Source organism: Belonocnema kinseyi, chromosome 8 (genome assembly GCF_010883055.1).
Source record: "Belonocnema kinseyi isolate 2016_QV_RU_SX_M_011 chromosome 8, B_treatae_v1, whole genome shotgun sequence".
Lineage (NCBI taxonomy): Eukaryota > Metazoa > Arthropoda > Insecta > Hymenoptera > Cynipidae > Belonocnema > Belonocnema kinseyi.
This window is the reverse complement of record NC_046664.1, coordinates 38355975-38382791: the sequence shown is the minus strand read 5'-3', so window position 1 is coordinate 38382791 and position 26817 is coordinate 38355975. Positions and strand designations below refer to the sequence as shown.

The 26817-nt window shown below is 28.4% G+C and overlaps 2 protein-coding genes across 6 annotated transcripts in view; both read right to left on the bottom strand.

Annotated features, from left to right (window-relative positions):
- LOC117179144 (sestrin homolog) overlaps positions 1-26817 on the bottom strand; it is a 592084-nt gene that overhangs the window by 353176 nt on the left and 212091 nt on the right. The window lies entirely within an intron of this gene.
- Positions 1490-26817, bottom strand: part of LOC117179146 — a 41750-nt gene continuing 16422 nt past the window's right edge. For 2 of the 4 annotated variants that reach the window (XM_033370831.1, XM_033370832.1), the window contains exons 2-3: positions 3604-3631; positions 1490-2949 (exon numbers count right to left, since the gene is read on the bottom strand). In XM_033370831.1, coding sequence (XP_033226722.1) covers positions 2594-2860 — 267 coding nt within the window. In that variant the 5' untranslated portion in view covers positions 2861-2949; positions 3604-3631 and the 3' untranslated portion in view covers positions 1490-2593. The remainder of the gene's footprint in view (positions 2950-3603; positions 3632-26817) is intronic. The other 2 variants (XM_033370830.1, XM_033370833.1) reach the window with 1 other exon arrangement.

The window sequence follows — 26817 nt, the reverse complement described above, 5'->3', positions numbered from 1 at the left end:
TCAACTGTGTATTCCTGCTTGGAATTTGAAATTCTATTAAACTTTTCAGGGATTAAAATTTCAAATTATTGTTTTTGGAACGCTTTTAATTCATAATTATTCAATAGCTCCGTCTTCCAATTATAAATAAACTTAATGATTCAATCAAAAATTGTTTGATTGCAAAAGCAAATTATTTTTAATTGGCTAAGTCTAATACTTGTAATTACTCAATTTCGAACTATAAAATGATTCTTTAATATTATTGTTCTCCATTAAAAACCATCATGTTTCAATATTATAAATGTTTATTTGTTTAATATTAATTATTATCAAAATGCAATTTTGAACGTTTAAGGTTTCAATTAATAAAATTCAAGGTTTTTCGTACTGAAGGTTCTAATTAAAAATATTTCAATTAGATCTTAATTAATTTTGAATGAATAAATTTTAAATTATTCCATTGCAATCACCTGTAAATTCTGATTATTATTAAATCTTAAGTATGAAGTTATTTTATAATAAGGCATTACACAATTTTAATTGTTCATATAATTGATCGTTTCCTTATCAAATGAACCCAGGAATTTACATTAAATCTAGATTTTAAGACTATTCAATTAACATTATTTTTTTAACGTTCAATTTCAAATATTTTCATGTAACCCTTGAATTTAAACTTAAAATTTATAATTATTTGTCTCTGTAATGAATTAGAAAATGAAGAAAAATAATCAAAAATGTAAATTAAGTTAAAAAATTGAAATAAAAACCTTTTGAAAAATGCAGGCACTCAGTCTCATAAAACCTGGATATAAAAGAAACATTTAAATATGTACCATTTAAAATTGTATAATTTTTATTTTTAATTAAATAATTAATAACTAAGACTTAGAAATAAAATTTTTATTTGATTTAATTTAAAAAATTTTTAAATGAATCGGTTTTTAAATTAAATGCGTGACCGCGAAACTTCATTTTTTAAATTCCCTTACTTTTTCTTCAACCCTAATATTTAAGAAATACTTATCTTGCAATATTTTTAATATAGGATCATTTATAAATACTGAATAAAACAATTTGAAATTTATACTGAGAAATTACTAATTTATTACTATCAAGGCATTAATAATGCGACTAATGCTATTTCGAATTTAAAAGAATTTTATTCATAAAACTTCAAAACAATTAAAATTTAGAATCCAAAAAATTCCATTGATTTTAGTCAAATTGGAGTTAATGCAGAGGAATTTAAGAAAAATAAGAATAAGAATTTAAAGAGAGCTTAAAAGACTTGAAGATGAGTTGAAGAAAAACTAAAAAAAAAAAACTAAAAAATAAAAATCTAGTGAATTCAACAAATTTAAGAGTATTCTAAAGAATTGAAAAAATGCAGGATAAATTATTATGAATTCTGGGAAGCGAATTCCCAATGAATTCAAATGAATTGTACAAAATATTTGAAAATCTCATTCAATTTTTGAAATCCTACGAAATCACTTACTTCTTGAGAATAAATTCTTTAAAATCTACTAAAACATTATACAAATTTATGAAAATATATTGAGTGTTTTAAAATCCCTTAAGATCATTTCCATTCTCGCAAATCTTATAAAATTACTTGGAAGTTTTATAAAAACCCTAAAATATTTCCAATCCTTTGCAATATTTCATAATGATTGGAAGCATTTGAAGGTCCTTGAAAATACCTTTGATTTTTTAAGTAACCTGAAATCTTTTAAATCCTTTTAAATTACTTATTATTTTAAAAAATATTGTCGAACCTTTTAAAATACTCTAAAAGATTTCAAATTCAAGAAAATTCAGAAATAGCTATATGACCGAATAAATTGATGTTTTTATTTTAAAAAGTGACTATAGGGTCTTTATCTTAACAAAGTAACTGAAAAGGAATTTAAGAAAAAAATGTTACTAAAATTTTCGGTGTGGTAGCCCTGATTATTCTATATAGCTACTTAAAGCACTTCTTACAGAAATTCGTTGAATTTTACAATATTATAATTTTACAATTTACAATCTCGCAATTTCCCTAACCAACAGAACTCCCTGAACTTTTCCTGATTTCCAGATTTTACCTGAACTCCGCCCTCCCTGAATGAACTTTTTAAAATCAGAATTGTTTAAAGTTTGGGAATTTTTCCAATTGACAATTTCAAACTCCCAGATTTAAAAATGGTTCAAGTCTTTAAAACTGTAAAACTTAAAACTGGAATCCTAACAATGCTCAGTGTAAACTGAATGAAACACATAAATAAAGAACACATCATTCGTTTCTATGAAATACCCATAAAAATAAGAAATGTTCTCAATACAATTTTTACGATCAGTCTCAGGAATTTTAGCAGAAGTCTATTTTGGATGAACTTAATATACCATTAGCAGAAATTTTCGGTCATTGATGCTCGCTCGGAGTGAAAGAATCTTTCCAAGAGACCTTCCTTTCTCTTCACTACTTTCGAAGCATTCCTGAGATCTTCTTGATTTGGTGAGTGCCCTCGATAAGAAATTAATCCGCATAGGTTGTTGTAGTCTCTTGATGAGAAATTTCGTTTCGGGAACCTTTTTCGCCCAGTGGTAATTCTTTTTCTTTAATTTAACCGCCAATTAGGAGCCAAGGAAGAACGACAGTGACACAAAGTGCTGCCAAGCAACTAGCACACATGGCTAGAGGACTTGCTGCTACTTCCGGTTCCATATCATAATATTCTTCATCTCTTTCATATTCACGAACCTCTACGTCACATCGAAAGCAGACTCTGGCTGTTTTCAGGTGGGAGCTATCTCTGCGCAAAAGGAGAGCTGAACCTTTTTTTTCTAGTTTCCAACCAGGTTCCTGAAGAAGCATTTGAGTTTGAGCCATAGCGATGTTTTTATTGATTGAATTTCGAGCGGATGAGACCTCAGTATCTTGTTATTCAATCTTCTAGCGAAGTCTGCTGGAGAGAATATCTGAAAGTATAGAAAATCTAGGTTGAGAATTATGCATTATTATTTACATATGGAATTTCTCTTAACATGTGATTTGTAATCAACACTTAGAAAAAATTTGATCAACAGAAGTTTAAAGAAATTTTAGGCAAAAATTGCATTGATTTTTTCAGCGTTTAAATAGGAAACAATTAGACATTTGAGAAGTAAGCGAACAAAATATGGTAAATCCATTTTTCTTTCTTGTTTTGCTTTGTTTTTAATAAGTTCCGCATGGCTTTAGCATGTTCAGGACTCGACATCCTTCAAAATATTTAAGTTAAAATTCGTTTATTTTGTATACTAAGAAAATTATTTGGTTGAATCAACTAAAATTTTGTTGGTTCAAACATATTATAATAATGGTTATTATATTAAGAAGAAAATATTTGGTTTGACCAAATAGAATTTTTGGTTGTTTTAAAAAATCATTATGGTAGATGGTGTTGTTGGGTGAATCAAATATTTTGTTAAATTAACCAAAATTTGTTTGATCAAAGAAAATTTTTATGTATATCCAAAAAAACAGTTCCATTAGTTCAAGACATTTTTTTCCGAGTGTTCTACAATATTCAATGGCTTTAAAACAATATAACATATATGATAAACAGTTAGATGGCTTTCTCTCTAACATACCATATGCTTTTTTCTATCTCTGGTATTTCTGAAAAACAAAATTTGTCTAATTATTGCGGAATCATCTCGAATGGATTTATTATGGTTTTTCACTTACTTATAAATTAAAGTTTGAAGTTTGACTAAAAATTCCATCATTTATAGATATTTTGTTATAGATTTTACTGGATTCTGCTTAGACTGAGATTAAATAATCTTCAGCTTAAATTTTTGCATTTCTTATTTTACTTTTGCGTACTATATCAGGTTGGCCTCAAAATGTCATTTTCAAAATTCCCTACCTAATTTTTTATTTTCCCTGACCATGAATATTTAAAGTGACTAAACATATCTTATTAATATTTGACTAATGTTCTTTCAAATTTAGAAGAATTCGATACATTCGATTTATAAGACTTCGAAACAATTCAAGTTAAATTCCAAAGAATTCAAATTAATTTAAAAAAAACCACGGATTTCAACATAAATAGAGTAAATTAAGAAAATTTAAAAAAAATAATAAAAATTCAATGAAATTCATAGAAATTAAAGGTGAAGTAATAAAAAATCAGTTGAATTTAAAACAGTTGAACTGAATTGAAAAAATGCTAGTGAATTGAAAAAAATTCAAGTGAATCGAAAATAATTTTAGTAAATTGAAAAATTCAGAAATAGGAAAAAATGCCTTGAATTCAATAAGTTTGAAATCATTTTAGAAAAGTTTACGGGAGTTCAACAGGATTTGATAAAATAGCTAAGAATTCAGGATGAATTAAACAAAGAACAAATTTAAGACCATTAAATTAGTGAGAATGGCATAAATATAGAAGAATTCAAGTGAATTAAAAAAATCTAAGAGAATTCCAACAAATTTTAAAGAATTCAGAATAAATTAATAAGAATTGAGCGTGAACTCACAATGGAATGCGAAAAATATTTTCAAATATTTGAAACCCTTCGAAATCCCTCATTCATTGTGAATTTTTTTAAATACATTAAAGTATTATAAAATCGCGTGAAATTCTATGAAATTTTATATTACCTGAAACCCTGAAAAATACCTTACGAGCTTTTAAAATCCCTTAAAATCCTCATTAATCTGATAAAATTCATGATTTAAAATATTGTTCAATTACACTATTTTCGTCTTATGTGAGAAAAAATATTATTTTTTATGAGATAAGTTTCAGCAACAAAACATATTTTGTTAATTGAATTTTTTCTTGCTGTCGGTTCTCACTATTTTTTTTTAATGGTTGAATTTTAATAGATCATGGCTTATCTTTTCGGAAAAACATTATCTACAACTCTTACAGATTTAAAAAAAAAATTCAAATATAGCAACTTAAAAAAATGTATTCTTCAAGAAAATGAGGTGTCATTTATTAAAATTGATCCATTTTTAGAAAATTGGTAAAAAGAGATAGTAACAAAAAAATTAATGACAAAAAAACATTTGGAAGTTTTAAAATGTTTAAATTACAAATTGTGTTTCTTATATGAAATAACATCATCAGTAGTATTACTTTAATTTTTCAAATCTCAGAAAAACTTGTTTTTCTTCAGTAATTTTACTTTTGAAACTAGGTTTCTTCAAATTCTTCAAATCCCAAAGAAACTTGTCTTTCTTCAGTAATTTTACTATTTACACTAGGTCCTGTAAAATCGTTCCATATCTTCTGAAATTCTAGGAAATTCTTTAACGCCCCATGACATTTTTTTAAATTCCCTACCACTTTTTGGAAGTCCTTCGAAATCTTTTGAAACTTTTTAAAGCTCATGCGAATTCCTTGAAATTTATTAAAAATTACTTGCAATCTTTTAGAATACCCTACAATAATTCACATCGTTTGAAATCTTTTGACACTTCTTCTAACTTTTGCACATTTTTTGGAATTTTTTAAACCACCACGAAGATTTCAAATGCTTTAAAAGCCCATAATTTATTGAAATATATCAAGCAATTTTTAGAATCATTTAAAATATTCTAAAATATTTAAAAAGAACTTTAGACAATTTAGAAATAGGTTTAGACCAGAATTCAATATTACCCGTGCAGAAATTTCCCAACAGTTCCGATCTGGGCCCGATCGGATTTTCCAGATGTGGCCGCAAGGGGGCAGATGGTGTGGCTCGCGTCAGAACCAGATCGGGTTGAGTTAGGTAAGACAAGATTATGTCAAGTTTTCTGTTATTGACGTAGTATTATTTTTCTTTCACGGAACTTAAAATGACAAAAACAAAAAGTAGATTGCGATTTCGGAATCACGGAATTGTTTGTGAGCTTTCTTATATCCGTAAAAAGGTAAGTTTTAATTTGCTAGAATTAACATCACAATTCATATTTAGTTTCTGAATATTTATGGCAATGCATTAGAGAAAGCTTCATTATTTTGAGAGCATTTTCTATTTATGTAAATAAAAAAATGTTTTCCAGCTTTTTCGAATTTTGTATTTTGTTGCTGCCATTGTGAAAATAGAGATTACTTTATACCAAATGTATGAATTGCCGGGTTAATAACATTATAGATTAAATGCTTTTTATCATCTCTTGAACATAACCTCACTTTTCAAATCTCACTCCACGTACCCCATGTGCATTAGTCAAACAAACATCATTCCAAAAGAATATTAGAAGATTGAAAAATATTTATAATTAAAATTGATTTGTATGTGTGTATGTGTGTGTAATAGCTCTAAATTGGAGCATTGTTTGTCAAAGTATAATAGTGTTCTTCGAAATTCAAAATCTTATCGATAAATTCAAGCAATACAAACAGATAATGTAATGTAGAATATTGAAAATGAGATATAATGTATGAGGATATATAGCGTAGAATATTGAAAAATTGAAGTTTTGTAAAATAAAAAGTTGATAAAATATTAATATAAAAATTTTTGAAATTTTACTGGCGCTAGGCTGATTACCCTATCGGGCCCACATTTTTCTATATCGAGACCCGGCCGGCGCCTCACCAACATTTCTGCACGGGTAGTAAACCCACGAGTTAATTTCTTTGAAGAAAAGTGACTTCATTGGAAAAAGGCACCATACTGATTTTGTCTAAAAAAAGTTTTTATACTTCAAGTGTTTCTTACAGAAATTCCCTGAGTTTTTAAAGCTTTTTCAAAATTCCTGACTTTCTCTGACATAAAATTCCATGAATTTTCTCTGATTTCCACGATTTCAATATCTTGTATTTAAAACTTCCTCATCTTGCACCATCTGTAATTAGCATTTAATTATACTAAAGCTCTCAACCATTATAATAATTACCGAATTACAAAATATTTTAATTATATAACTTTAGTTTGCAGGCGGTCTTTCGGATTTGGATTCGTCTTGTGTAAGCCAGTCAGTGGCATTTGCTCTATTTCCACCTAAAAAACAAGGATTAATCTGAGAAACTTTTCTCGTTTCGGGATACTCCTACGTAGCATCAGAGCGTTAATTCCCGTGTACAGTATAATCCAAACTTTATCCCAAATCGAACCTCATAAACACCTATATTTCCTGTTTATAAACTAAACCTGTCTTAAATTAAGAATTAAATTATTTTAATTTTAAATAATTTACAAATTCATAAAAAGCTTAAAAATTGTATTGCAAAATCTTGAAACATCTACATGTTGTTTTACATTTATTAAAATTTTAATTTATTATTAAAATCTTTTCAGAAATTCTTAATATCTCTTGAAATTATTCGAATTATTCCTCAATTTTTTTCTTAAATCCTGCGAAATAAAAAATATTACCTTAAAATCTTCTACATAAATTTGTGACAATTTTGGAAGTATTCTTAAATCTTTTCAAATATTCTCTTAAAATTAATTTAAAAAAATAAAAAATCATTTCCAATTTTCCTAGGAATGTTGAGAAAATGCTTTTTATTTATTTGAAGGCTTTCATAATTCTTAAAAAGCTTCTAAATTTTTTTTCAAAACCTGACAAAATCGATATTTTTTTTAAAAATTAGACCGTGGGCTATTCGCATCGAAGTTCGGCACGGACTTTGCCGGTATACGTAAACTTTGTTTAAATTATTTGAAATAATTTTAAATTTTAAATTAATTGTAAATCTTCTGAGATCTTTTAAATATCTCTTCAACCTACTCCCATTTTTCGTAGAAATTATAGGTGTTCAATATTTATTATAGATGAAAATTCAACGATTTTACTTGTAAATTTATTTTTTTCAAATGGAAAAATTAAAATGGTGACGTTCAAAGTTTAGTTCTACATATTTTATTTATAATTACTGATTTTACATGAACAGTCAAATATTTATAAATATTAGGCAATTGTAATTTTTCTTATGACAAAATTTTCAATTGTTAGACTAGAACAGTATTTTAAATTTAATAAAAGCCTTTAATTATGAATGTATTATTTTAAAGTTACTTAAAAAATGAAAATAGTTTATAAAGTTGCAATCAGGCGTTTACATTTGTTTAACTACTTTAACTTTCCAATTGAAAAAGTTCATTTTTTACGTTAAAATATTGAAATTTTGAACTGATTCCGAATTGTCTTGTTAAATCAATTATTATTCACATCCTAATCCTTAATGAATAGTTGAATTTTAAAAATCATTATATTTTATACTCACATTTAATCAACTAAATAGGTTTTTTATGCAAAACTATCGATTTCAAACACTACTAATTAAAAATTTTTTAAGGCTTCAAAACGGCTTTTAAAATTCTTTAAATGAAAAATGTATGCTTAAAAATTAAAAGCCAACATGGAAAATTTGTATGTGAAAGATTTTCGAATTACGCATATTAAACTGAAAGATATCATAACTGAAGAGGCAAACATTCAAATAGTTAATTAAAAAAACTTTTGAAATAAAACATGGGCAAATTTTTTTTTCTAAAAATTTGTAAAATTCCCTGTCCAAAAATCACCTCACGGCCATTTTTCCATTTTTTCCCGGTCTCATAAAATTCGCGGTCATTTCCCGGTTTTTCGGTCTAGCGGTCAGCCTATTTATTATTATTTTTTTTATTTTAGCAAAAGTTTACTTATACAATGGATAAAATGAACCTTATAAGAGATCGCGATTGGTGGATTGACTGTGTTCTATTTAACAATTTGAGAAGGATACGATGAAACAAATTGGCAATTGAACGAATAAGAATTTAGTTACTGGATGTTATTAACTCTCACAGACATACATCTGACTCAGTCTGGGCCAATATAGAATCCTTTTGTCGACAGTTAAGAATACAAATTGACTCAAGGGATCCTAATTACTTTCTATTTGAAATAATAATAATATGATTGTGACAATAATAATAGTTATTTTATTAACTAAGTAACAAAATTGATAACTTGTATGTAAATATATTCTTTGATATTTCCACAATTCTAATTTTGTAAAATTCTTAATATAGAATGTCTTATAAATGGAATTATATAATTCTAAATTTAAACTTTTACATTTTGATTTTATTATTCTCAGGGCCACTACAGCCTAATTGAAAGTAAATACTGAAAATGTGACCAGAAGTGACTAACTTCTAAACCAAAAATTGACTAAAAGTGACTTAAACAATATTGTATTTTTTTGTGTTCCCTAAATTCGTGAAATATCTCAGAAACTGAATAATGCCAGCGAAATGTCGAACTAAAAAAATCCTTAAGCGTTGCAATTGGAGTAGGCATGATTCACTCGGTGGGGAAAGGAGTAATGTGAGGAAGAGATTTAACATTTTTAGGTTGATCCAGAATTCTCGTGTTATTTATTTAAATAACACGTTCGTTTCGCAACACTGCGCCGACCCAGGTTGCTGATCAATCTCTCTGTCAATCACCCCAAGTGAAGATCCTCACAAAGTCGTTATGTGAGGTTCGCCACTTGGGTCCATTAGTGCCCAAGGTCTTTTTTCAGGCGCCATTCACTTCACTGAAACTCTTTTTATTAACTATTTGCCGCCATACTTTTCTGTCCTGGCATACTTCTCTAGTTTCTTTTAAGTCCATGCATTTTTTCATGCAGGCTCTCGTGTTTTGGTGGCTTCTTATGTCTCTTCTAACTAGGGTATCATTCACACATCCTAACCATTCTTTCCGCGGCCTACCTCCGGGTAAGCTGACATTTACTTTACCTCGCTAACTTGTTTCGACCATCAGAGTTTTCCCACATATCATGCGCAAGAATCTCATGTCAATCGCGTTAATTTGACTCTTATCCTTTTCTTGATAGGTCCATGTCTCGCTACCGTATAGTAATTATGGATCTAATAATATTATTATAAACAACAATATTTTCTCTGTGGAAAAAGACCATCATTAATAACTTTGAGATGCTCTGAAGTAAAATTAAATATTTTTTGTAAGGCCTGTTTTGTCGTCCCTAAATCAGGAAGTAATTTGTTTTGTCAAATTTTACATCCTTAATTGTTAATTAATTTTAAGATAATTATAATTGAAGGTTCAATCCGTTCAATCAAGGACGAAATGGCAAACTGAATATCTTGAGAGCACAAATGTTCTATTATTCTCGTACGAGATGTCAATAACGAGATAATCCAGATACGATAAATCATATCGTAATCGTCTGGAATTAATTTTTAATTATCCATCTACACCGGCAGATCAATAGAGATTTATGCGATGATAGAGCACAAAAGCCCTCTGGGATAAGTGTTAAAGTCTAGCATCTTTAAAAAATTGTTATGAAGAGCACTCTAGGAGAGAAATTGTACTAATTCACAAATTAAATTAAAGGATGGAATGTAGCCTATTCAAAAACGCTTTGTACCATACAATTTCGTTCAGAACCGTGACACTTTTCTCGCTCTCATATCACATTTGAATACAGAGTGTAGCTACAAAATTTCATTTTCCAAATTCCTTTACTTTTCCCTTACCAATTTTGCATTTTCCCTAACTATTAATCTTGCACAGACCGAATCAAAAATTTGGAAATTCAAATTTAAGGAGGTCAAATGTATTTATTCATTTCATCCAAAAAATATGATTTTTCTATCATAAAAGATGAATTTTCAATCCAAATGTATACGAATTTTCAAAAAAACACTTGAATTTTCGACCAAAAATGTTGATGTTTCAATAAAATAGTTACATTTTCAAATATATAATAAAATTTTCATTAAAATACAGTGAAACTCTTCTATAGCGCCTATTTTGCGGCTGGCGGTGCTTGGGACCTAAATCATTATAGCCCGCTCCGCTTTCATTTGTTCACGCCTGAGTGCTCGCCTGAGTGACAACCGCGCACTCCGCGTAGCTCCTGTTACATCTATATGCGTCAGGGCGTTAATTCTCGGAAGGGCTATAAAAGGGAGGGCTATTGAAGGGTTTCACTGTAGTTGATTTTTAACAACACAATTTTGAACCAAATAATTGCATTTTACTAGAAGACATTTGAACTTCCAGCAAAGACAAATGAATTTCGAATCCAAAAGGAGGTACATATTTTTTGTCCAAATAGGCAAATTTTGAACAAAACTGTGGACTTTTCGATAGAAAAAAAACATTTTAAATCAAATGGTCGAAATTTCTAATAAAAAATATTAAAGTTCAACCAAAACCATAGTTAAATTTCCAATCTACGAAGATGAAATCTTTAAAAAAATTTAATAGGTGATATGTCAATCAAAAAAGATGTAATTTCTATCAAAAGGGATCAATTTAAAAATGAAGAAGACGATACTTTAATATAGAAGATTAAGTTTTTACTAATAACGATGAATGTAAAAAAAAAAGATTAAACATCAACAAGAAAAAATTACATTTTTAACCAAATAGTTCAGTTCCAAGCAAAAAATATCACTTTTTTATAAGACAGTTGAATTTTAAACAAAAAGATAAATTCTCAACGAAAAATGTAATAGTTGATGTAACAACCACAAAAAAACAAATTTCCGCCAAAGAAATGAACTTGAAAAACAAAAAGACGATGTTTTAACCAAAAAGATTAATTTGTTACCAAAAGATGACGAATTTTTAACAACATCCATGCATTTTTAAACGAACAGTTGAATTTTTAACTAGAATAGATCAATTTTGACGAACAATGTAATATTTACATTGCAAGTAGAAAAAAATTAATTTTCAACTAATGTGATGCATTTTACAACCAAAAAGACGAATTTGTAATGAATAAATAATTTCAAGTCAAGAAAGGAAAAAAAGTTCATCCAAATTTGTGAATTAGAGGAATTATCTGCAAGAAAAAATTAAAATTATATTTTCAGTTTAAGACAAATTAATTTGTGACAAAAAAAAAAGAGTTTTCAATTAATATTTAAACTTTTAATCAAAGAAGTGATCCTGCAACCAGAAAAATAAATGTTCAAGAAAGCAGTTTACCTTTTATCCAAGTCGTAGAATTTTTAATTTAAAAAGATCAGTTTTTAACAAAGGAGTTAAACTTTTAACCAAATAGATGAATTTTAAACTAGTATGAAGAATCTTTAGATTTGAATCCTTATTTAAAAACATTTGAATTCAACCAAAAATGACGAATTTTAAACCAAACAGTTGAATCCTTAACCAAGAAAGATTTTACTTGACTTTTTAAACACCAAAATATAAATTTTCAACCAAACAGGTGAACCTACAACCAACATAATTGAATTTGTTATGAAGTAGTTTAACGTTCTCCAAAGCAGTAGCATTTTCAATTAAAAAGATCAATTTTTTCATTTTTTAACCAAAGAGAAGAGTTTGCAACTAAAATGATGAATATTTAACTGGAATAGTTAAATATTCACTTAAAAAAATTATTTTTTAACCCAAAAATATTAATTTTCAGCGAATAATGTAATAGGATGTAGATATTTCGGCAATAAGAGATTTTATTCTTTAATCAAAAATAGATGTATTCAACCAAAAGACAAATTTTTAACAAAATAGTTGAATCCTTAACTACGAAAGATTTAACAAAAATTTTTGAGAACAAAATACGGATTCTGAACAAAAAGTTAATTTGCTGCAAGAACAGATGAATTTTCAAGCCACAAAGAAAAATTTCCTTGAAGGCAATTGCATTTCAAACAGAAAAGGATGACTTTATAACAAAATAGTCAGGAGGCAGAAACTGTAAATATCAAAGAAATAGAAATACGAGGCAACTACATTACCAACCAAAGACTATTATATTAGAGTGGCTGAAAAACTTTATTTTCAAACTTGTCTGATTTTTGCGTCGCCAAGTTTTCATTTTTTGCCACCATTAATATTCAAAGACCAGAATCTTAATATTGTAACAATTTTAACATATAAGCTTTCATAAATGGAATTAAATAATTTCAAATTTATTATCCTTGTCTGTTATTTAATGTGCCTCTTACAGAAATTCCATGATTTCCAGAAGATTCTATTTAACCCCCTTAATTTTCCCTGATTTCCAGGTTTTCCCTGACCAACATCTCATTTTATATCTTAAAGGATGTTAACTTCAAAATAATGCAAAACCTTTTCAAAAAATCTCTTGCGTAGCAATACTAAACTACTGAGAATGCAATACGAATAAGGTTTCCGTCTCTTTAATTTTATTAAACTTCCCTGCAGAAATCCAATATACTAAGAGTCGCTGCTCATACATCCTACACGAGTTCTATCGATAATATCCTCGATGAAAGGAACCGAGAGCACCGTGTATATTTAGTTAGTTGAAAAGTTATATACATTTGAAGTTGAGTTTCGTCCTAGATTCAATTTTATAAGAATACAGATTGTAAGAACTTACAAAAGATGATCCGCAGTCTGATTAAGACTTTGCTAAGTTATAAATAATCATTATTTTAAGCCAGGGCCATGTTCGCATTTCTGGGGTAAAGGTGGTGTATTAATACAATTTTTTAACGCCACCTTTTTCGAAACTTTCATTTGGATATGTGGTATAATTTCTGGTCCATTTTTGAAGCAAATTGTCTGATATAATGTACGCACAAGGAAAAATCATACACGAAACAAAACACATTTTTTCCCCGGTCATTGAAATTAAAAAGTTGAAGCTGCTAACATTTTTTTTCATTATTTTGGAGAAATCAAAACTAAACTGCAAATTGAAGCTGCCAATATGGAACACATCTGAATTTTTAACTTTCCAAATTAAAGATAACAAATTTTAACTCAAAAACTTTTTATTTAATCGTTTAATAATTAACAAGTTATGTTTATTTCTAAGGGCATACAAGAAATGATCTCACTATAGAACATTCAATTAGAGAAAATAAATGTCGCCACTTTTATCATCAAAAAAGATTCCCGATTAGATTTTTTTTGTTCTCTATCATATGAATAACCACCCTATTTTCCGTTTTCAGAAAAATTTTGGGTTATGAAGTCAGCACTTAACAAAAAAGATTTTTATTCATATGATAGAGAAGAAAAAAAATGTAATCGGGAATCTTTTTCGATGATAAAAGGGGCGACATATTTCACTTTGTCAACAAAATAGTTACATTTTGTACCAAAAACGATTCGTTTTCTACCAGAAAAGATTCATTTTATATCAAAACAGATGCATTTTCAACGGAAGAGTTGAATTTTCAAGCTAGAAAGTCGAATGTGTTTGCAAATAATTGCCTTTTAAATCCTAAAAATGAATTTTTAATTAAATTGTTGAATTTAGAAAAAGGTATAATAATTATGGACTAAATAGTTGCATTTAAAACCAAATACTGTGAAACTCTTTAATAGCGCCGATTTTGGGGTTGACGGTGGGTGGAAACTAACCTACATGCGGCGCGGCGTACATTCTCCGAAGGGTTATAGAAGGGAGGGGTATTGAAGGGATTTCACTGTACTTAAACTTTTGAGCAAAAAAGACTCATTTTTAACCAAATAATCAAATTTCCAAACAGAAAATATTTAAGTTCAACCACAAATAGTTCCAGTTTTAAACAAATCGTCAAATCTTAAAGCCAAAAAGACGATTTTTTTAGAAGAAAGTTGAATGTCCAACAGAGAAATTTTCTATCAAAAAGAAAACTGTACAATTCAAAAACCATGAATTTTTAAATCCAAAAAGACGAATTTCCAACAAAGGAGTTGACTTTTCGTCCAAAAAAGAAAACTTTAAACATCTGAATTTTCAAAAAAAAGAATTAAATTTTCAATAAAATAGTTGAATGCACAACCAATAGAGATGGGTTTTTAACACAAGGACGAATTTTTAACAAAAGAGATCAGCTTTCAAGTCCAAAAGTTGCATGATTCAGAACAAAGGTGAGCTTTTAATGAAATAATTCAATTTATAACCAAACAGCTGAACATTTAAACCAAAAAATATAATAGCTTTTAAACGAGAAAGATCAATTTTCAACTCAATAGTTAAATGTTGAAAAATTAATTTTCAACCAACAAGTGTATATATAACCAAAGAGTAGAATTTGTATTAAAAACAGATGAACTTTCAACAAAATACTTGAGTTCTTAACCAAATAGTTGAAAATTCAAGCCATAAATATGATTTTTTTACAATGCGGTTAAATTTAAAAAACGAAGTTATTTTTCAAACAAGAAAAATGAACTTTCGACCAAACAAGACGACTTTTCTACCAAAAGATGAATTTTCAATAAAAAAATTTTTATATCCAAGCAGATGAAGTTACTACTTAAAAAGTTGAATTTGTTACCAATAATATGACTTTAAGAAAACAGTTCAATTCACAACAAAATGATTTAATTTTCAAACAAATAGTAGTTTTTCTAACCTAAAAATATAATAGTAGACTTTTCAATTAAAAAGTATGAACTTTCTAACAAAAAGGACAATATTCGCAGTCCACCGAAACATTCGTGGTCATTTTCCGGTTTTCCCAGTCACAAAAATTCCCGGTCAGTGGCCATCCTGTTCATTGATTTTTCTACGTCTGAACCCCGCGTTCTCTCTTTAATTTTTCTTTTAATAAATTTTCTTCATCATTCAAAAAGGTTTCGACGGATAGTATGAAAGCTTATATTACAGTTTGCTCCTAGTATAAAATTATATTTCCTTCTTTCATATCTCCATAGCCTAGACAACAAGAAAGAGTCAAGGGCGAACAAAGGAAAAAAGGACCAAGATTGCAGCCGTTCAAGAAAAACCAAGAGAAAATGGTGAAGAAAAGGGGAAAATGTGGGTGGAAAAAGGTAAGGTTTTTTTCTCCCATTTACTAAATTGGAACGTTCCCTCTTACTTTATTTTTATAGATATCCAGTCGCGCATTTCAAGCCGGAAAAGGAAAAAGATACCGAATTATTTTGCTGCGCTTCTGCACGATAGAACCGTTATTGACGTCTGTCAGCTTGGCACAAAAAGAAGAGAAAAATTGAGAACATTTTTTGGCGCATTGGCATTCTTTGTTTTATTTTAATTAGAACAAAATAATTAGAACTTGATGTGCATTTGAGCGCCCTCATTTTCTTGCCGAACGGATTATACGAAACCCTAATTATCGAGCAAAATGAGATTTTTATTTCGCGCTTAATTCAATTTTTTACAAGCCATAGATCTTTAAATGTAATTGTTTAATTTCAAGTTAGACGAGTGCAAAATACCACATTATATACCCCAAATAATACCACAAAATCCAACGTTTTTTCAAAAATGGGTTTATTGTATAAAAAAATTCTTCAAAAACAAATACAGGTTGTCTTACATGGATTTTTCCGAATTCTTCTTTTTTAATATAATAATACGGCCACACTAAACTTTGCCTTTCTCATAATAGAATAATGTTTTTGTTAAAAACATTGCTTATTTTCATTTAGCGTCCCCATATCATGAGAGAAATTTTTTGTTTTAATCAAAAATTGTAAATTTGATTTTCAATCACACCCGAAATTCAGTTTCCAAATGCTTTTAACTTTAATTTTCAGCTGATTTTCTGATTTGGAACAATGAATTCTGCTCCATGTCCTTAAGTCTAAATTATAATTTTTTATGGAACTTATCATGTTGCAAAGTTAAATTTGTAATTATTTTTGAAAATTTCCTATTTCAAAGTCTAAATTATAATTCCCTGCGGAAATTCCTGGTTCCAAGTCAAACTTATTTCCAAAAACTCCCTGTTTCAAGGCAGAATTATATTTACTTACAGCATCTTCTATTATAATTCAGAAATATAGTAACTCCGTTTTCCTAAAATTTAGAAGAGAGAAGTTTCAAATTGTATGGAATTTGGACTTGGAACAAGAATATATTTTTTTAATTCCCTTTTTCTAAGCTACAATTAAAATTCTTTTCTAAAATTCCCTATTCAAAGTCAAATTGCAAGTCTTTACCGATACTCGCTGTCCTGAACTGAAGATTCTAATTTTTAACGAAATTTCCAGTTTAAAAGTCTAAATTATAATTCTTTAAAGGAATTTCCTGCCGTAATTGTCAAAATTATAACTCTTTACTGAAACCCCATGTCCTAAATTGAAATTTATAATTATAAATCTTTTGAAAAATTATCTTATCTGAGTCAAGATAATTATAATTCTTTCCGTAATTTTTTAAATATCTTTTTTATTTATTCCCTGACCTAATCCAGAGTAAATCTTTTAGCATCTGAATCCTCTGCCCCAACTTAGGATTATACTTCCAAAAGAGAATTTTGATTTTTTTCAAACATTTGCTGTTTCAAATCACAATTAGAGTAATGAAATATATGAAACCACTGCGAATTTGCATGTTAGTATATTCAAAAGAGAAATTCCTGTCACCCGCATCTTGGTTGTTAGTTTTTTTTATTTTTCATTTCAACTGGAAATCGCATTTTTTATCGCAATCCACAGACGAGAATTCTCCAATTTTAATATATATTTCCTCGAAACTGGCAAACTTTATCTAATAAAATTTTTTATCTCATTTCAGGAACTCTTCAGCCCTAAAAAATTCCGTTTTTTTGGTTATCTAGTTCTGTGCTACCAGCCTTTATTCAGTGCTAACTGATTTATATTAAATTTTGTTATATATTTAATATTACTTCCAGTTTTTAGTTTCAATCGTTGTTTAAACTTATTTGTTTTTAAAGTAAATATAAACGGTCTATATCTTAGCCTTTTCATAAACTGCACAGGTATTGGTCAGATTATTTGTAATGTATCTTCGCGAAGATAACCCGTGTAGAAATTCAAATGGGGAACTAGTCTGGTTCCCGACCATTCGATCTCACTTAAAGTCGGGTGATCTGACTAGCCCCCGACCAGTAGCGTCACGGTAGATTAGGCGGGGGATATTCAGGTCACCCGACTTATCCTAGTCGGGGCCTGACCGGGTACTAGTAGGGGTCATATGAGGCTGGCTCCACAATGTGTCCTAAGAATTGCACGTACGTCGACGTACGTTAATATGAACGCGTACATCTGCGTTGTTCTCCATTGTCACCAACTGTCGCGTGTGTTTTATTGGTCCATATTCCCTTGTTCATGTAAACATTGAACTGCATTGGACCACCGGAATATAAACCAATGAAATACGCACGACAGTTGGTAGCTATGGGCAACAAAGCAAATGTAAGCGTTGATACGAACGTACGTCGACGTACGTACAATTCTTAGTGTACATTGTGAAGCCAGTCTGATAATACATCCGCCGCGTGGAATATTAACCAAACTCCCCAAAATTTGTAGAACATCCCCTAAAAGTTTGTCAAAATACTTATTATTTACGGAAATCTCCATAAACTTGTTTAAAATATTTAAAAGTGCTCAAATTTACTCAAGATTTAATCGGGAACATATCCTACGCTTGAAAATGCATAAATTTATGTAACTAAAATTCCCCAAAATTTGTGGAAAACTAATTTAAAAAACAAAAACTTCAACAGGAAGGCAGCAATGGAAGAGCTTCGCTCTTGGTCACGGTAGTCTCTACTCCATGTAATTATTCTTCGTTACGTGTGGACTGCTATCTTAAACACTCGACGCGTCATTTCTGTTGCGCGAGAGGCGGCACGTCGCGCCCTCACGGATTTTCTTTAAAGCTACCAGTCCAGAACCGCAAGACTCAAATGAAGGTGGTAGCGAAATCTGAACTGTACCGTGCTTAATAGTTTACTACCAGGATACTGATCTTCACTGATTAATCAAAAACTTTTTCTCTTTCCAACTTCAACTACATGAAGGATTAGACTTTATTTACATATGACAAACCTTTCAGATCAATTTAAAAATAAGCATCTGTCCAAATTTAGAGTCTCATGACTTTCGGCAGACTTTTCACTTACATCTATATGTATCTTTTCCAATATGGATTTTCTTAAAATTCCATACAAAGGTATTTATAAATGTTCCTAGAAATTTGCATTTTTCTAAAAAATAATATTACATCTTTTTGAAGATTTTGATCGTTGTTTTTATAAAAAGTTGATTTTCGTACAAAATTATAACCTTAATAATTATTTATTAAGTATATTTGAGATGAATTTAACATTAATAAATATTTTCTTCAAAAAACGGTGTAAAATTATTGTCAAATCTCTTCTTAGTGTTTTAGAATTAAAAAAATCATTAGTGAACAAAAAGGCCCGCCTAGCCCTTGACCAACCACCGACCAGGCCTCGACGGAAATTTTGACAACAAAAAGCCCAACTTATCCTCGATTAGTCCTCGACTGGGTACTTTGTCAAAATTAATAACCCGACTAGCTCCAGATTAGTGACCGATTTGTAATAGGGCCAAATGGGGTTATTTCCACACGGGAAGTTAAGCAGTATCATATTTGTAACGTCACAGGAAATAAGAAAATGTTATAAAATATTATGCAACATTACTAATGTCCGCTAGTTCAAAGTCACGACACAATAGGACTTTAATTAATTATTTTTTAGATATACAATAACTTTAAATCAATTTTCTTACGTCACTGATTAAAACTTCAAGACAATGCGAATTTATGCAAGATAATATAGGATACACGAATTTGTAGTGCTAAAGTTGTTCATAAGTCTGAGAGATCTTGTTTGTGAAGAGACGGTTAAGAAAGGTGTAACCAACATGAAACATCCATTAACTAAAGCTTGGAGTGAAATACACCCTCCTCAAGGATAATGTTTGCAAGTACAAGAGCTTACAGGGCGAAGTAGCATGTCTTCTTGCTAACAATACACACATAATACCGACTACAACTTTCAAAATCTAGGAGATAAGCGTTTTCTTATTACTTGTTTAATTAAATTTATTATATGACTTTTAATTTTATGAAAGTCCGCATTTATTTGATGAATAATTCAAATAAATTTAAATATGGGTAAGCATGCTAACGGGATTAGTGTGATAAAGATTAAATTTAGAAAGAAAACCACATTAGTTGTTAACTTCTTTGTTATAATATGAAGATTATGTTTTTAATTATTGGAAAAAAGGCGACTGTCATTAGTTATTGCTTTATTCCATTTTTCTTTAAAGAAACAAAAGCACTTAAAAAAAATGCAACTCCTAATTATGTCATCCGGAATTTAAATTTAAACTACTCCTATATACGTAAAGCACTTTCCGTTGCATTTTTTCAGGAATGATGGAAAATGCATTGTCCTTCCACACAAGTTTTTTCTAAATTATAAATTATATCAGGATAATTAAAGATCAGACTCAAGAGTGCGCTACCTGTTTTTTTTTATTTAAATATGTATATAGCGAGTACTGTAAATATATTTTTACAAATGCAAAAATATTTTTATGTAATTTATTATTTCAATTTTTAAAAGAAATTAAAGCAGACTAAACAAATTCCCTGACTTTTACAAAAAAAATTATATTTTTCTGAATAAAAATGCAAGATTTGTGATTGCGTCTTCTGTAAAATAAGTGTCAAATTTTCTTACAGAAACTTTTTGGTTTAATTTCGTTAGGAAGTATTGATAAAAATCATATTCAATTTAAGGTTGCCACTTTCTGTATTTTGGTTAAGTTGATTAAAAAACGCTTGCAAAACTTTACTTGCAATTAAAAAAATGTATTTTACCAATCATTTGGTATATTGTCTTAACAAAATAATAATTTCTCTTCCACCTTTCCATTTTGAAAATCAAATTTCTAAATAAAAATAAAGTAATTTGAAAAATTCATGCAATAAATAAGTTAAACAAAAACATTGAATTTTATTATATTCAAGTATCCAATTTTTTTTTAATAGGTCGCAGATGACTTGGATGAAATAAAATAGAATGATCTATACCTAGTAAATTAATAGTTATTAATGTGACGACGGCAAATCGAAACAAATTAAACAATTAATTTTAATAATTTATGCAAGTCCACAAAAATAGCTGTTTATACAATTTTTCATTGTCTTTAACTGTCTTCTCTAAGATGATTTATAGAATGTTGCAGTTTTTCTTTTTAACTTTTGAGCTTGCAGAACCTCTAAATATATATTTTTTTCGAAATTCGAACAAATTTGGGGGCGACATGAAAGTAAATTCGAAAAGAATTGGACCATTCTAGTAAAGCATCACTAAAATTTGAATTTATTTGATTTCAGGGAGTAGGCGAGAGGTATAATTAATTGTTAATTCTTCGTTAAATCATCATCATCCTTCACTTGCAGTCCAAAAATATTCTAATTTCGCATGCACTTGTAATGAAAGAATTTAATAATATTAAATTGTATCAGCAGTTAAACTGGAATTATAAAAACTAAATGCAAAGGTTTTTCGATTGAAAAAAATTTTTTTTTCTCAATTCCTGATTTTAAATTTATTTTTTAGATATCAAGATTTACTACTGATTTAGATATTTACATATATTTTAAAATTTACAGTAAAAATGATAAATATCCAAAAACTTTAAATTTAAAATTGTCCAATTTTAATACATTGAAAAATTTTAAATTTTATTATTCGTTGTATTTAATCTTTCAAATCCTAAAATCATACTTAAAAGTAATTAAGAAAGTATTTAAAGTGTCGTTAGGTATTTAAGAGAAATTCATTAATTAATCACTCTTCCATCTAATCACCGAATATTCTAAAAATTCATTATGATAAATTAAACAAATTTTCTACAAACCAAACAAATTTTATTGAATCCATACATCTGGCCCTTCTAGTTATTTCCTAATACAAAAAATATTTTATATTTAATTTACAAAATACGTTTTATCCATAACAAAATAATTATTGCTTGAAAAAAATTGTATGGCTCCAAAAAAACTATTTTGTTCAGTTTACCCAAGTTTAGTTCGCTCAGCAAGAAATAGTATTGTTGAGATTACAAATGTTTAGTTCGTTCAGCAAAACTATTTTGTAAAATGTACAATATTTTTGTAAAATCTAAAAAATCAATGTTGTTGAGCTCACAAATATTTGGTTAATTTAACAAAATAAATTTGTTCAATATACAAAAGAATGTTGTTGTGTGTACTTCAAACTTTATGGTTAGTTAAAGCAAACGCTCCAAAAACCATTTGGTTGGCTCAACAAAACAATGTTGTTTCCTCTATAGATGCCAAAAAAATTTAGTTGCGATAATCAAACTTTTGTTTAGTAGAACAAATTGTGGCTAGCGACTGAAAATAGGGTACAATAGAGGATACAGGGATCTGCCTTTGAAGGCTGTATTTATTATTTAGTTTATTGTTAAAAAAGGGGAGATTAAAGTGATGCGAAACGATTTTAAACCGTCCACGTATAAAAAGATTGATGCGATATGATTTAAATGAAATTTTATATCGTCAATATCGCGATCGGATCCAAATGACCACGTTGCGTGAAGCAAATACCTTCGCTGATATTCGGCATTTCGAGATTCGGTACATTAATTCGCTTCGGCTAATATGCAAAGCAATAACCCATTGACCATTTCGACACATAATCGATTATACGTATGCGTCACCCGTGATATATATCTATGTTTATGTACGGAGTAGGTATTACCAATACATGAAAAGGGGTTGAAATACCATTATTGAATAACGAGAATATAGTATATTGCAGACTTCACAGTCCAAAATTCTATCAAAATAGGAGAAATAGGGGGTTTGAAGGAAATTAATGTAGAAACCATTTTCCGAATGTTTCAAGTAAAAATATATTACATTTTCAACAAAATGTTGAATTTCCAACAAAATACAGTTAAACTCTTCTATAGCGCCAATTTTGGGGCCGACGGTGGGTGGGAACCAACTCATTATAGCCAGCTCCGCTTTTGTTTGTTCATGATTGAGTGCTCGCTTGAGTGACAGCCACAAATCCCGCGCACCCCGCGCAGCTCCTGTTACTCCTACATGCGACGCGACCTCAATTCTCGGAAGGGCTATAGAAGGGAGGGCTATTAAAGAGTTTCACTGTAATCGAATTTTTCTAACAAAAACGATTAAACCTCAAATGAAAACAGCTGCACTTTCAACCAAATAGTTGGATTTTCGAGCCAAAAAGGCGAATTTATAATAAAACGTTTAAATTTTCAAATAAGATATGTAGATGAATTTCCAAACAAGACAGATGCATTTTCATCTCAAAGATATGACTTTTTCACCAAACGATAAATTTTCAATCGAAAATGCCAAATTTTCTATCCAAAAAGACGTATGTTTAAAAAAAACTTTGAATTTTCGACCAAAAATACCAAAAAGGATGAGTTTTAACGATATAATAGAATTTTCAATGAAACAGTCGCATTTTAAACAAATAGTTGAATTTTACACAAATATTTGAATTTTCTACCAAAATTGCAGATTGTTAGATTTTCAAGATAAAAAGATAAATTGCCCAAAAACTAGTTTAATGTTTAACCCGAAAATATAAATTTCTAAAAAAAGTTCCTTTTCAATAAAATATTTGAATAATTTTGCCTACCAATTGTCATCAAAAAATTCATTTTTCACCAAAGAAATGAGTTTTCAAGCTGAAAATCTGAAAAGATGAATTTTGAACAAAGAAGTTAATTTCCAAGCGAGAAAAATTAGTTTTCAACAAAATAGTTAAACTTTTAAGCAAAATTGATCATTTTTATCAAAAAAGTGGAATTTTTTACCAAATAGTAGGATTTTCAACCTACAAAGATGATTTTTTAACCAAAAGAGTTGATATTTTAAACAAAATCGATTAATCTTCAACAAAGCCAGTTTTCATCCAAATAGTTGAATTTCCAATCAAAAAGGACGAATTTTTAGAAGACTGTTGAATTCCTTACCAAGAAATGAATTAAAAAAAATTACTTTTCTACAAAAGATGAAATTTCAATCGAAGAAGATGAATTTTCCCATAAAAAAGACAGATGATGAACAAAAAAGTTTATCTTTAACCAAAAATAATAGATTTTCATAACAAAATAGTTATTTTTTAGTAAAATATTTAAATTTTGAACAAAATAGTTCAATTTTTAATGAAAAAATAGTTGAGTGCTCAAGCTTAAAATATGAATTTCCAAACGAATGCTCGAATATTCAAACAAAAAGGATTAAACTTCAGCCAAAACCAGTTGCATTTTCAATTTCAAAGATTACTTTTAAAGAAAATAGTTCAATTTTTAACAGAATAATTACATTCGCTATAAAAAAATGGATTCTGAAACGAAAATATTTTAATAGACTTTTCATTACAAATAATGCATTTTTAACCAAAAAAGAAGACTTCGATGTCAAAAGATGAATTTTCAATTTAAAAGGACGAATTTTCTATAAACACTAGAAGTTCTTACCTGCGCTACGCGCGGGACCCACTAGTTTACTTGTAATTATTCTATTTGGAAATTAAGTTCAAGAAAATGCCACGATAATCATTTTTACTTTAATAACTTCTATTTATGAATGACTTCACATGGGTACCATATACGACGAAAGGCCGGGTTGTGTACTCGAATTTTGAAAACCCGACTAAACTCGGGGTTTTCTGCAGTTTCTTCTCATCTGACCAAATGTTCAGGCAAATGCGAGTACTTCAAGTAAACTCCTATATAGCTGCATTGTGACTAAACCTTAGTAAAAAGACTGACCATATTCGTTAAAAAATAGCCAAATTCTAAACTTTTCATGAAACTTCTTTCAATAATTAATAATGAATAATTCTGGTAAATTTAACAAATAACTTAGAAATGAGTCATCACAAAGACAATCTTAGTTAACTTCGTAAACAAATTCGAATAATACCCCAACTCTCAATATGTTTATGAAAATTATTTGAATGATTATTAATTATTTAAAACTTTACAAAGTAACGTGGAAAATGATCATCGAAAGACATTCTTAGTTCATTCCGTAAACAAATTATGTCTCTTCCTTGAAAAATAGTCAAGTTATAAATATCCTGGTAAACATTTTAAAATAATTAATAATTGTAGATTTTCAAAGCATCAGAGAAAAAAATCATCGGAAAGATATTCTTAGTTAATTATGGTAAAGAATGAAGCCTACTCGTAGAAAGAAAACCAAACTCTTATTTTTTTCAATTGAAATTCTTTCAATAATTAATAGTTCTTGTTAATTTACAAAGCAACATAGAAAAGTCATCGGGTAGAAATTCTTTGTTGAATTAAAAAAATTTGATTCGTAGTATAAAGGCCAACATTTTAATTTTTTAATTAAAATTGTTTAAATTATTAATAGTTCTTGTAAATTTGCAAAGCAATATAGAAAACAGTCATCGGATAGACATTGTTATTTGACTCCGTAAACAAATTTACTTGTAGAAAGAAGGGTAAACTTTTAATTTTTTAATTAAAATTGTTTAAATAATTATTAGTTCTCCTAAATTTACAAAGCAACCTAGAAAAGAGTCATCGTATATACGTTCTATTTGAATCCGTAAACACGTTGATTCGTAGGATAAAGGCCAAATTTTTAACTTTTTAATTAAAATTGCTTAAATAATTAACAGTTCTTGTGAATTTTCCAGGCAACATAGAAAATAGTCATCTGATAGACATTGTTATTTGACTCCATAAACAAATTTACTTGTAGAAAAAGGTCAAACTCTTAATTTTTCAATTAAAATTGTTTAAATCTTTAATTTTGTAATCTTTTTAATTTTTAATTTAATTAATTTTTAATTTTTAATCTTTAATCTTTTAATTTTAAATCTTTAAATTGTTCTTGTAAATTTACAAATAAATTTAGAAAACAGCCATCGGATAGACATTGTTACTTGACTCCGTAAACAAATTTATTGGTAGAAAAAAGGGTAAACTCTTAATTTTTAAATTAAAATTGTTTAAATAATCATTAGTTCTTGTAAATTTACAAAGCAACCTAGAAAAGAGTCATCGGATAGATATTCTAATTTGAATCCGTAAACAAATTGATTTGTAGGATAAAAGCCAAAGTTTTAACTTTTTACTTAAAATTGTTTAAATAATCAACATTTCTTGTAAATTTGAAAAGCAATATAGAAAAGAGTCATCCGATAGAAATTCTTAGTTGACTTCGCAAACAAATTTACTTGTAGGAAAAAGGCCAAAACTTAAAATTTTTAAAATAATAAATACTTTTGGTAAATTTGCAAAGCAATATAGAAAAGAATCATCCGATAGACATTCTTAGTTGACTCCGTAACTAAATTTACTTGTAGAAAAAAGGGTAAACTCTTAATTTTTCAATTAAAATTGTTTAAATCTTTAATTTTTTAATCTTTTTAATTTAATTAATTTAAAATTTTTTATCTTTTAATTTTAAATCTTTAAATTGTTCTTGTAAATTTACAAAGAAATTTAGAAAACAGCCATCGGATAGACATTGTTATTTGACTCCGTAAACAAATTTATTGGTAGAAAAAAGGGTAAACTCTTAATTTTTAAATTAAAATTGTTTAAATAATCATTAGTTCTTGTAAATTTACAAAGCAACCTAGAAAAGATTCATCGGATAGACATTCTAATTTGAATCCGTAAACAAATTGATTTGTAGGATAAAAGCCAAAGTTTTAACTTTCTAATTAAAATTGTTTAAATAATCAACATTTCTTGTAAATTTGAAAAGCAATATAGAAAAGAGTTATCCGATAGAAATTCTTAGTTGACTTCGCAAACAAATTTACTTGTAGGAAAAAGGCCAAAACTTGAAATTTTTAAAATAATAAATACTTCTGGTAAATTTGTAAAGCAATATAGAAAAGAATCATCCGATAGACATTCTTAGTTGACTCCGTAACTAAATTTACTTGTAGAAAAAAGGGTAAACTCTTAATTTTTAAATTATAATTGTTTAAATAATCATTATTTCCTGTAAATTTACAAAGCAACATAGAAAAGAGTCATCGGATAGACATTCTTAGTTGACTTCGAAAACCAATTCATTCGTAGGATAAAGGTACAACTCTTATTTTTTCAATTAAAATTGTTTAAATAAT